This window comes from Heliconius melpomene, chromosome 4 (assembly GCF_056956725.1).
Source record: "Heliconius melpomene rosina isolate 202511_hmr_F chromosome 4, ASM5695672v1, whole genome shotgun sequence".
Classification (NCBI taxonomy): domain Eukaryota; kingdom Metazoa; phylum Arthropoda; class Insecta; order Lepidoptera; family Nymphalidae; genus Heliconius; species Heliconius melpomene.
In genome coordinates, this window is record NC_140392.1 from 8575119 (window position 1) to 8588214 (window position 13096).

The 13096-nt window shown below is 32.8% G+C and overlaps 2 protein-coding genes across 2 annotated transcripts; one reads left to right on the plus strand and one right to left on the minus strand.

Moving 5' to 3' along the window:
• Positions 1-2298: 2298 nt before the first annotated feature.
• Positions 2299-4020, minus strand: LOC146539653 (uncharacterized). The gene is made up of 3 exons (XM_085184957.1): positions 3900-4020; positions 3619-3780; positions 2299-3473 (listed from the first exon to the last, which is right to left on the minus strand). The coding sequence occupies exons 1-3, from the start codon at positions 3936-3938 to the stop codon at positions 2331-2333; spliced, it is 1344 nt and encodes a 447-aa protein (XP_085041083.1). The 5' UTR covers positions 3939-4020; the 3' UTR covers positions 2299-2330.
• Positions 4021-4218: 198 nt separating this feature from the next.
• On the plus strand, positions 4219-7011 carry RpL36 (ribosomal protein L36). Its single transcript, XM_085208263.1, has 4 exons — positions 4219-4330; positions 4478-4601; positions 5077-5169; positions 6841-7011. Exons 2-4 carry the CDS (start codon positions 4479-4481, stop codon positions 6985-6987), a joined length of 363 nt encoding a protein of 120 aa, XP_085064389.1. The 5' UTR covers positions 4219-4330; position 4478; the 3' UTR covers positions 6988-7011.
• Positions 7012-13096: the final 6085 nt, after the last annotated feature.

Consider the following 13096-nt stretch of genomic DNA (forward strand, 5'->3'; position numbering starts at 1 on the left):
TCGAACGAATATGCTCATGTATTTTTCGTACTAAATATAGGTAAATAACCTATATTTACTAAAAAAATTCAAATGAAAATCACAATCAGTTTTGATAAACAGTGTTATGTAAACAGAAGTAATTTAGGTAAGCAAAGATTAACGTCGAGCCTGAAAATTAATAGCAGGTCACCGCGTGTCGGTATGACAAATGACGAGCACCTCTGCATATTACGTTGTGTTGTGCTTAGTAATATTTTTGGGGTAGGTCCCCTCTCCCCTTCCTACGCCCATGTCTATAGAGGAATATCTTTGCGCTAAGATTTCTACCCTACTCTACGCAGCGTACCTATAGCAATACAGACACAGAGTGAAGCTAAAGAAACCTAATTAAAACAATCCACAATTTTCGTCATAATAAATACAAATATCCATAAAATTTTCCACCATCTACTTATACAAATATCCACAAAATTTTCCACAATCACAATTTACAATCGCGTCGTCTTACTAATAAACAGATTTTGGTACATTTATAATACCTGTACCTACCTACGACGACGATGTACGACTGTAAAACAATGAAATCTAAGACGATGACTAATTTATATTACACAAACATTGCATAATAATTAAGTTGTTACGGTCGTTTGTTCCAAATATACGTACTACGTTCAGGGGGTAGTGAGTGTTCTACCAAGGCAAGCAGGTGTAGGGAGGAATTCTACCGTTGGCAATACAAGTGACATTTGCAATTTATTTGTGACGATAAATCTAAAGGAGGAATGCAAGTTGCCGAGTAATGTTGTGTTGTATTGATAGAAAATATATTGTTAGACGGAAGCGGTTAACGTTTTTAAAATAAACACGATAAAAACACATACCGTCTATATGTTTCCAACGTACTCGGACAGAGGTTCCACGTAATTACAATAAGTCACATGTACCACTCAAGAACAACACTACACATTAGATACCTTCCAATCAGGGCTTCCGCCTACAAGCAACTGTCCATTTGACACAATTCAACTGCTTTTATTGTCTCTTTCACCTAAATCTACCCACATTTACACTTGTACGCTAATAATATATTATGTATGTACTAGCGTAGGTATCTAGTGTTTTTAGACTTTTTAGGGTCCAGTACCTCAAAAGGTGAAAACGGAACCTGTATAGAATTACTTCGTTGTCCGTCGCCTTTATTAATTTGAATAACGACCTAATTAATCAGGGCAACAGGGTTTTACGACATTAAATTCCCACGTTCCGCCAATTGCGTGAATGGCGAAACTCAGCACCGCGCTTTGTCAACCAAAGCAGGGAAGCAAAAATATTAAGGATTTTATAACAATAGAACATATGACAACCTCAAGTTGATATAGGTATATACAAAAAAAAACGAAACAATCATCAAAGTATTATTGGTAACAACATATTCTAACACGAAACACCCTAACATTATCAAATACCATCAAAACAGGTCTAATATTATTCACGTATTATGGCATTCGCAATTTTGCACGATATATTGTTCTCACGTGTGGAATGTTGCATTATATGCATTGTACTGCGAGTGGGGTCCGGGAGTCGACGGTAACAAAGCAATATATATGAAAGATATGACAGTTAGGTGTTGAATTATTTAGATTATTAAGCTATAAATTTGGGTTACATAAGTAATCATAAGGCCAGAAAGGTCGTTGCGCATCTGAGTATAAATGTGTTGGTTTTGGGTTTGATACCTACTCGAGGGAGTGAATTATTTTGATTTTTTCGCTCTGGTAAGAGAAATTAAATTCGCGACATACAATGTGTAGAAATATAGAGGCGAAATAATTATATGTTTACGCCAGTTTACGCTTAGCAGTTATTTAGCTAATATTTATTCCTTTTAGGTTTCCATGGGCTGGTCATTGGTCAGGAGTTCATTTAAATGTTGAGTAAAATATTTTCATTTTGCCATTTGGTAAGTTGGGCCAGTTTCATATTATAGTGCTAGTCACAATTTATTCTCGGTCCGATCTCAGTCTATTAAAATATTCTTATATGAGAAACAATGAGAGCATTCATGGTATAGTTCCAGTCAAGGTCCAGTTCAATCACACATATAAGAATAATCCACATACAAAAATATGAAATTACACAGAGAACAAACCATAACCGGCCCTATAGCCATATACCACTACTACTACACTACACTACTAAAATAAAAAAAATGGGAAACAGTTATTTATCATTATATTCCCTCTACCTAACTTTCTATACAAAATAAAGTATGAAGCTATACAGAATAAAGTATGTACAATAAAACAAATGCAATAGAATAACATAGAATTTAATTAAATTATCTATCAACTCTCATTGAATACAATTTTTTTACCTTTAAAAGGTACAATGCCTGACTGTTTTTTCTTAGCTTCCCAAGATGGATGCAATTTCTCTGCTACTTGTTCTTTAACTTTGTCAATTTTATTATCTTGCATTTCAAATTTAATTTTATTATTATTATTTGTAAATTTATTTTGTTTAATTTCGTTTTTAGGTGCATAATGTTTTTTAGGTTTAATTTTAGGTTCATGTCCAAACATGGCGGCTCTTCTTTGCTGTCTATTTCCATGTCTATGAATCTCTTTGATTTCATCTGGCTGTCTTGGTTCTACAAGTGACATGTAATTGTCTCCAGAAGATGTTTTAAAAAATGGATCAACAATTTTGGTTAATTTTGCTGGTACTTCATCAATATCTTTATTAAATTTACGTTTCTGTAATTTCTCATTTAAATTCTTATTTTTGTTTTCTTTGTGTTTTACTTTCTTTTCAGTTTTCTTTAAAGGCTTATCAACTTTTAAAACAATTTCTTTTGGTACAATATTATTTGATTCACTAATTTTGACTGACTTCTTTATCTTGACATCTTCTGCTAATTTTATCTCATCATTTCTTTCAGCCTCATCATTACTATCATTGTCATTAGACTCATTATTTACAGATTCTTCAATTCCATTATCATTAACTATTTCATCATTTGATTCATCACTTTTATCTTCATTTGTATCATTGCCGCTTTCAAATTCGTCGGAACCATTGATACTAACATTCTCATCAGATAAATTATCATTATTATCACTGAAATCATTAGTTTCTTCATTTATACTATTATTAGGTGTAACTTTTTCTTTACTTGTATCAGTCAATTCAACATCCCATTCACCTTCTACATTAACAGTAGCTGCATTCTTACCTTTTTTCTTATTTTTTTGTTTTTCTTTAGCTTCTTTCTTTAATTTTAGCCTTTCTTGTCTCGACATAAAAAGATCTTTAATGGATATGTTTGAAAATTTACCCCTAATTTGATTATACTTCTCTTGCATTGCCTTATGTAGAAGTAGTCTTGCACAAGCTTTGTCATTGTCAATAGTTGGTTTGTTTAAATAATCATTTAATTTTCCAGTGTGTATCACTATGAACCTTGCTATATCTTTAGGTTTAATTTTCTGAAAATGTACATATAAATTATATTAATAAAAATATTCACTACTACATGTAAATAAAGAATCGTTAATTGAATATAAATGAAGTATGCACTATAACTAACGACGGATAAAATAATATTTTAATATATAATAAATTCATCAATACCTTAATAATTAGTACTTCTTTAACGGCAGATTCTGCTTTCCTTGTTAACTTTAGCTTAAGAGCTTCAGGTGCTTTCTTTTCTGTTAAAGTTTTAGCTTTTCTGGTCAGTTTGTGAATAATTTGTATTTTCGCTTGATTCAAATTCTTTTTAAGTAATATAATCTGGAAAGTTTTATAAAAGGATTAAGATTATATAGATATTTATATTTTATAGTAGAGATTCGATAATCTATGTTGAAGTAGTAGTAATATATTCGCTTTTAGGATAATTAAACACTTACTTCATTATTAAAGGCTTGTTTTACTGCACCAACTTCCATTTTAATTTATTTATTTCCATAAATTTCAGCGCTAAACATAACCCTAAAAAACCAGGTTGTCATTTATTCTTAAATGTCAAAACTATTTCAATAAACGTATTACGTTTAATAATTTTTAGACGTATATTTTTTAACAATATATAATATCGTAGCAAAATCATATATTATGATAAAATATTTAATTTAGTTATGTGTATATCATATAAATTTATTAGTGTACAAAATAATATTAAGCATAAAAAAATACCTAAATAATGTAATTTTTGTTATACATGGCATAATTTGAAACATTCATCAAATTGTCTATGGATACGTAAAAGGTAATGTCACTTTGAAATATGTTTATCTGTCAAAACCAGAGTCCTTTTTGGATAGAACTGTCAATCCGGAACGTACGTGAAATTATATTTTACTTGGTTTTATCAATATAATCCTATCTATTAATATTATGATTTTGTGAATTCTAGTGCTAAGTTATATTAAGTGAGTGGTGTATGGAAGTATTTTCTTTCTAGAAGTTCACCTTTTGTTTATTTCAGCATGGCACCCCGGTTTGAAATCGCAATTGGTCTGCGTAAAGGCCATAAGACCACGAAAATATCCGCTGGCAAAAAGGGTATTTCAAACAAAGCAATCAGAATCAGACCAGCTAGGCTAAAGGGTGTAAGTATTTTCATTAACTTATTATCCTCCTTATTAAAATTGTGTTGCTTACTTGCCTGTCAATTTTTGTTGTGTTATATTTAAATAATTTACTTAAAATTTTATTATATGAGAAGTTTATACTAAACATAAATCTAAAATTATTAATTAGAAAGTATGATAACATTTGAAATTTTGACTTTTTATTTATAACCTAAATGTTATAACAGTAATAATGAAAACTATTATAAAAGACAATCATACTATACTAACAATTTTGATGGGTAATTTGTCTTATGAAATATAAACTAAAAGTAGACATGTAGTATTTCTTCTTACTTTTTTAAGTAAATAAAAAATACCCATCATTCTTGAATAATTTAATTGATACTGTAATTCTCATAATACTACTATTATTATTCATATTTACTATATATGTGTTTACACAAAAACAAACTCCTTTAATTTACCTAATTTAAATAATTTATATTTACAGTTACAAACCAAACACTCAAAGTTTGTCCGTGACTTGGTCCGCGAAGTTGTTGGTCATGCTCCATATGAGAAGAGGGCTATGGAATTGCTTAAGGTTTGTTCCTTTTAGTATTTACTTATAATGATATAATAAACAAAAATATTTTAAAAAGTAACGGTAGCATGGTGCTGTATAAAAGTTACTGAGGGTTTCAATACCAAGGATTTTATTATCGTTACCCTTCTCTAGTAGCCAATTGTGTTCGTAAGTGCTATCACTCAATATGCATATTTCATATAATTGCGGAGAATGGAATATGTACTAAAGTGATATCTGCATACCCTGCTATATATGATACAAAGTGTAAGGTTTAAAAAGAATAGCTAATTTTATATGCATTTAAAAATGATAATGGGTAATAAAAATGTAATGAAGTGTATTTTGTACAGAAAAGAGAAATACATGTACGTCAAGTATTGTTACAATAACAAAAGAATACTAAAACAAATATAAATCAAATATTAATATGAATTACTGTTAGCATTTTGCCCATGAATCATGTTTATAATGCTGTGTTGTCAAATCTTAAGTTTCTATTAAATGTTCTACATTCTATAAATGTAAAACCATACATTTAATTTTATTTTTAGCTTTGACATTTATTTAATTTGTGGTACAGTGGCACAAGATTGCTACTGTAGTAGGTTAGACTCAAGGAAAAGTAATATTTTATGTTTTCATTTTCTTTGCTCTTATAATGAGGCAAAGTCCAGTGTTGAGTTCCCTTTTCAACACCTTATGTGGGGTTATGTATGTATTTCACCATTTAAAATGGTGGAATTGAATATTGCTCTTTGTATAGAATGAAGAAATAACAAAAGTTCAGCCCCTCAATTGGAGGTTAAAATCCACCACCATCATATTTGCAATCAAACACTGTCTCATTATTCCATGGCCTACTTTAATTGCCATTAGCCATTTTAAACAAATTGTAAATTGTACTCTAAAACAAATTTTAAATTGTTTGAGCATAAAATGATTACGCTCACCCACTCAATAGGTAATTATTTTCATTTCTTTACTCTGGTAAACAATGTGCATTTTTAAGTTCAGCCACTTCATGCTGTATAGTGTCTTGACACTATGTTCTCTTTGCTACTTTACCCACCCAAATAAGGGATAAAGTGTGAAGTTGATTTATATGTGCCATTTGTACTAAGTCTGATAATTCTTATACAATTTGTTTTTCATTGCTAAATCAATACAATTGGGTAAATATTCTAAGTTTATATTTATTTCCTACTGTTAGGTTAGAAGTTAAATACATAATAGATTTTCATTTTATTGCTTATTTAATTATTTTTTTATATTACTTAAAAAGTTGCTATTATTGTTATAAAAATTGATATTAGTCTCATTATAATCCTTAATCATTCAAGAATGTTGTAATCATTTAAGAATGTTGTATTTCTTTTCTTTTTCTTTATAGTTTTATTCTGTATTCCACTTTTAGTGTAGTTCTTATCAGAATGATTAAGTGATAATAATTCGTTCCCCAAGTGAGAATCAAACCCACAATCGTCTATTTTATAGTCAGGTGGTCTCGCCCTGGCTATTTATTTTAATATTAGAATAAGGCTTTTTAGATAAACAGTTTTCCCCTTCCTCTTTACTTTCACATTCAAGAATTACCTTAAAAAGTATATAATCTGATGAATTTACTATTGTTTATACCCTATTTTGTACTATTATTTATTAATTTATACTTATTTACTTAACTTTCAGGTATCAAAAGACAAGCGCGCCCTGAAGTTCTTGAAGCGTCGTCTTGGCACACACATCCGCGCCAAGAGGAAGCGTGAGGAGATGAGCAACGTACTGGTGCAGATGAGGAAGGCGGCCGCCCAGGCTCACCACGCTCACGCCCATTAGTCTTATTAAACATTTAAAATATTATTTTTTGTTGTTTTATTTATTTGCTTTTTTTTCATTATGTATGCTGTACATAGCGGGGTAGGCAAAGGGAACCTAGTGGTAAGACACCTCCGTTACCCACATTTTCGTATTCATGAAGCATTACGTGTTGAATTTGTAACCAAAGCGAAAAAATGGAAATATTTCATTTTCTCGCGTGGGAATTGAAAACAGCAATCTACGCACCGTCGCGTTAACAAGTCTTGTGGTACGGCTGTGCTAATATTCATTTTAAATATTATGTGCATTATTTACACTACTGAAATTAATGGAACAATTTTGTGAAAAATATGAAATAATTGGTTATCAAAACCATTCTTTTCTAGATTGTAGAACTGCGCCGATGTTGAAATTAAAAGCGTGCGGCTAAACAATTTAAACGTTCGATGTCCACTTCATCGCTCTGGTAACGAATGCGGGACTGAGTTCTGCCACTACATGCAATTCCTCCAGAATTCATCGGAAAGTGGGAAGCCTGTGCCAGCTAATAAAACCTAGAGTTTAAACACTTCTCCACTTGAAAAACCAAATAGCGGAATCTGTAACGAACTACACCAGAAGCAAAATAATCTATTTAAGAATAAAAAGTGTAGTGTTATGTGCCATTTCCAACGGAGGTATACGACCGCAAATAAAAATATGACCAAATGATAAGCTTATTAGAGTATGTAAAGGTCAAACGTTATTATACATCAAGAAAATTTGCCACTCAATTATACCAAAATAAACTTATGTTCACAAAAATTTAAGATAGTTATAGTAATTTTTATCTATATTTATACGAAAATTAAACAAACAAACGGTAATAAAGTTTTATTTAACAAATACTTACTACTTGTTAAAATACTTAATACTTACTAATTTCTGCGAGCATATAAATCACTAAAATAATTAATATATAGAAAAAGGCAATACAGATTCCTGGATTTTCTTAGGAATTAAATACCTAGAGATAATTATTTTTAATAATAAGCCTAGTTTAAGTGACAGGTAAAATCGAAATATATTTATAGCTGACAATTTTGAAAAAGGTACGAATACGGATTGCATGTAGTATTTAATTAAAATATATTAAAAACACACTAGGTTCCTTTTGTCCACTCTCTCTTTTTAAACGGTTTTAGTTAGCTCGCCCCGTTTGTTTATTTATTTGTATGTTTGTTTGGGTCAAATTTAGTAATTGAAATTTAACCCTCTTCCCGTTAACCGATTGATCTGAAATTTGGTATACGCCTTTGATTCTGGTGACAATACAATTATCCATATTCAATATTATTGTGAATCCAAGATGGCCGCCGCTACAAGATGGCGGACAACTTAGTTTTTTTCAATCCCATCAATATCAATCAAGGTATCAAATGAAAGGGCTTGTCAATTAGAATTCAGTGGACTATACAAAATCAAAATCCAAGATGGCCAACACTACAAGATGGCGGACAAGTTAGTTTTTTTCGATCCCATCAATATGGGTATCAAATGAAAGGGCTTGTCAAGTAGAATTCAGGGCACTATACAAAATCAAAATCAAAGATGGCCACTGCTACAAAATGGCGGATAATGTAGTTTTCAATCCCATCAATATGGGTATCAAAATAAAGGGCTTGGTAAGTATAATACAGTATACTACACACAATTACAATATGAATCTCCCACCTAAGTCAAGATCTGGTATCCTGTCGAGGACTGTGTGGCTATAGGGTGCCTAAAAATGAGACGTCGCTAGGGGTACACCACCCAAGGTAAAAGGTAAAAGCGCGCCGAGAACTGTATGGCACTAGGTGGATAAAAATGATATGTCGTTAGCGTTTTCCCCTCAAGATTCAGGCACATCTTGTTGTACATAGCCTTGCTCCTCTATTGGACCTCTGGGGGGTCTTATTAACCTTGCAATAATGAGGCACTCAACGAATTGAATAGTAGGAGAAATAAAAACTAAAAACTTAAAAATAAAAAAGTAAAAAAAAAATGTTAAGTTAAACGGTTTTATATTGCAGATAAATGTACTAAAAGATAAAAAATAATTTCATGGAAATTATGATTACTAAAATAAAATCGTGGGGACACTTTCTACTTACCACTAGGTGGGTGAAGTCTCATGCCATGTCTTTCGATTGTAGATATTGGACGTGCCCCACGATTTTATTTTAGTAATCATAATTTCCATGAAATTATTTTTTATCTTTTAGTACATTTATCTGCAATATAAAACCGTTTAACTTAAAATTTTTTTTTTACTTTTTTATGTTAACAAAGCATAAGCCTGGCGTTGAACTCCGCCACTCAACTCGCTATGCCTCTAAAGTTCGACGGAAAGGTTAACGGACTGTCTTAACACTAGGTTCCCTCTGCCTACCCTGCTGTATGCGGGATACACCGTGAAGCTGATTTATTTATTTATTTTAAATACCTACCATTTTATTTTTCTTACGTAGGTAAATATAATGATTACAACAAAAAAATGTAATTTAATCAGCCCAACTTGTTTTTAACTCAAAACGTACGAACTTTGTACCCAACGAGAGTTAGCATTAAAATACAATAAATAGGCCGCTACAATTGTCCGTCTCAACTGTGTTGTTGATCTATCAAAACTACAATTGCTATTGACAGCTATTGTATTATTTTTTTATTTATTTTTTTACTTAGCTACCAGCACAAAGCAGGGTAGGCATAGCTAGAGGGGACCTAGTGTTAAGACACTCCATTCAACATTTTCCGCCGATTTCTAGAAGCATCGTGTTATGAGACGCGGATCTCAACGCCGTGCTTTACCTCGGCATCAGAACGAAAAAATATAAATATAAAGAACAAATTACACGCGATTAGTCCATTTTAAATACTTTCATTCTAAATTAATAGGTAATTAACCTTAACTTTAAATTATTAAAGTGACGAATCTTAGATCGATTGTGGAATTTTATTACAAATAGTTAATTTTATGATAATTAGTATTTTATTATAATTACGTAAGTACCTACTTATATTAAGTTTAATTACTTCAAAGATAAAAAAGAGTTATTACTTAAATACAAAGTACAGATCTTTGATGCTATAAAAATTCTATTGAAAGTCATTACATTAATTTTGATTTTATCGTCCATTGTTTACAAGCTTGTGTTGTGTTGTGCTATCCGTGAGGTTGCAGGTTCGCATTCCGAAATCTCATTTTCTCTGGAACTTTTAACAAATTTCCTCCTTATTTCATAGTCCTCCTCCAGTAACACGACGTGCTGCGGTCATTTCCGCCACTCTACACTCCTTGTCTCGAATTGGAAAAACATAGCGATGTCTTGACCATGGGCTTAAAAATGAACCCCCACCCCGGAGTAGTCCGGTTTAATATTCTTACAAAATTCCCGCCGCGCTTTGCTTCCTTACCAGAGTGAAGAAGTAAAATTTTTAGTACATTCGGTTCCTCGGGTTCTATCTTAACAAATTAATAACTACTAAGACTTTTCCCCCATTATTTGTCATTACATAAGAAGAGGCCAGATGTGCCTCGTGGCGCAGGGGCACAAGTGTCTGACCGTAAATATTACAGGTTGTGGGTTCGATTCCCACTCGAGGAAATGAAATTTTTGATATTTTAATTTCTACGCTTTGATGTCGAAGGAAAGCACGGCGTTAAGTTCCGTCACTTGCACACACACAAGCAATGCTTCAATAATTCAGCGGGAATGAGAATATTTTAACACAAGGTTTTCTCTACCTACCCTACAGTGTGCGGAATACAGCTCAAGTTTAAAAAATATAGAAAATAAGGAAAAAATATCTATCTAATAATTTATCTAATATCTATCTATATAATAAACGAACTAATATTAACTCCGACGAAGTTATTATGTTATTACGTATTAAATAGAATAACGTTACGTCAAGAGTTTGTGTACTTAATTGTTGTTTATTCTGCTCATATACTTAAGTAAGTTTAGCAAATTAACTTTTCAAATTGTTTACTGTTTGTTTAGAAAGCTCAATTATTACTTTACTTCGTCATATCATACGATATTTTGTTGTTATTATTTTTGCAAATCCTAAGGCTAGTGATATACGGAATATAGTGATAAGTCACTTCGGAGCTCTCAGGAGCTTCACTCAGGAGCTTCACGGCACGGAAATGAAGATGCTGAGGTGGATGTGCGGCGTAACGCGGTCTGACCGCATACGCAACACATTCATTCGAGGTAGTCTTGGGGTCCGTGACGTAGCGGATAAGCTCCAAGAGAGTCGCTTGAGATGGTTTGGCCACGTTACGCGCCGGCCTAAGAACTATGTCGGACGCAAGTGCCTTGCTATACCAGTCCCTGGGGTGCGACCTCCCGGACGCCCAAGGAAGCGCTGGTTGGATGTCGTGATGCAGGACATGAGAGCCAATGGTCTAACTACCGAGGATGCAAAAGATCGTGCAAAGTGGAGTAGGTTGTGTAGGAAGGCAGACCCTGGCAATAGCCGGGATTAATGCCAGGAGGAAGAAGAAGTGATAAGTCACTTCGTTCTACACTTTCTATCAGCTTCACGCTGCATCCCACACACAGCAGGATAGGCAGAGGGAACCTAGCGTTAAGACACTCCGTTCCCCACTTTCTGCCGAATCCTAGAGGCATTGGTTGGGATTTTATATTCCACAGAAAGGAATGACTAGGATAATAGCTGTAAACTACATTCCAATGGAGTTAGGCACCAATTAATATGAAAATATTGTTATTTCAATAAAATGATTATGTATATAGCGTTTGACGGTCACAGCTATCTAACCGTCACGCAATTTGTTTATTTAATTGCTATACTTATCTACTATTTTAATATATTTTTACTCAAGTGAATTAGATTTTCTATATTAAAGATTTAACGTCAAATTATGAGGAGTTAAGTTCCGCCACCCAACACATAATGCCTCCAGAATTTGGCGGAAAATGAGAAAAGGAAGTATGTTAAGAAACACGAAATGTATATAATACTAGGTTCTCTCTGCCTACCTTGCTACATGTAGTGACAAAAGAAATATAAAAATAAGCATATTTGTTAGTAAATGCGATTTTTAAATATGGCTATTTAAAACTGTATTTTGTAACGTACAATAATAAGTCATTACGTTAATTTACGACGATGAATTACAATTGATAGGATCAATTTTAGGACTACCTTTATGACAGGTCAAGGAGATTATTGTTGTCTTCGCCATCTATCTATATTAATATTGAAATATTTAAAATGGTGGGGTAGTCGTGGTACAGTGATTGTGAGTTCGATTCCGGTCAGTGGAATTCGAACGAGTTGGGTATTTTCATTTACTCGCTCTCGTAACAAGACATTCAACATGGAATGTCTCGAATATTGAGCGGAAAATGGAAATTAATGTTTAATAAAACGCCATCGTTTCTATCTACACGACAATTGCGATTCCAATCTAAATAAAAATATTAAATATTACATTCTCCCAACTGGGAATCGAACCCAGAATAGTCACGTTTCTCCTATAAGATGACTGGCTATAGCCTATTATATTATTATAGGTTGACGAATTTGGTCTTGTTAAACGTCAATGAACATGTTAACCTTACGTAATATCTAACAAAGCTCTATAGCGACCTTCAATAGGCGGAAATATTATAAATTAACGTAAGTACTCAACGCTCGAGGCGTCGTCGTCTTCTTAATATTTTATGAGTGTATAAAAACTAGGATTGACACCGTCGAGAGTCTAGCTGGGTATACCGAACCAAATTTAGGTCTACAAACTATCGGTTTTTAATTTTACAGGCGCAGGGGCACTAGCATACAGGGGCACTTGTATGCGCAACAGGTTGTGGGGTCGATTCAGACTCGGGAAAACTTTTATTATTCTCATTTCTTCGCTCTGATATCCAGGAAAAACGCGGTGTTGAGTTTCGCCACCCAACACTAATAGAGATCGGAATGTCTTAGCATTAGGCTCTCTCTGTGTACTCTACGTGCAGGATAGAGACGAAGCGTGAAAAGAATAATATTCTATTTGCGGATAATTACAATGAATTATTAAACAGTCGCTACTCAACACGCATTGCCTCTAGAATTCGGCGGAAAGTGG

Coding starts and splice junctions, on each gene's coding strand:
- LOC146539653 (XM_085184957.1), bottom strand. CDS start 3,938: ATGGAAGTTGGTGCAGTAAAACAAGCCTTTAATAATGAA. Junction 3,781..3,899: donor AACAAGCCTTTAATAATGAA/GTAAGTGTTTAA, acceptor AAAACTTTCCAG/ATTATATTACTTAAAAAGAA. Junction 3,474..3,618: donor AAGAAGTACTAATTATTAAG/GTATTGATGAAT, acceptor GTACATTTTCAG/AAAATTAAACCTAAAGATAT.
- RpL36 (XM_085208263.1), top strand. CDS start 4,479: ATGGCACCCCGGTTTGAAATCGCAATTGGTCTGCGTAAAGGCCATAAG. Junction 4,602..5,076: donor GACCAGCTAGGCTAAAGGGT/GTAAGTATTTTC, acceptor TTATATTTACAG/TTACAAACCAAACACTCAAA. Junction 5,170..6,840: donor GGGCTATGGAATTGCTTAAG/GTTTGTTCCTTT, acceptor CTTAACTTTCAG/GTATCAAAAGACAAGCGCGC.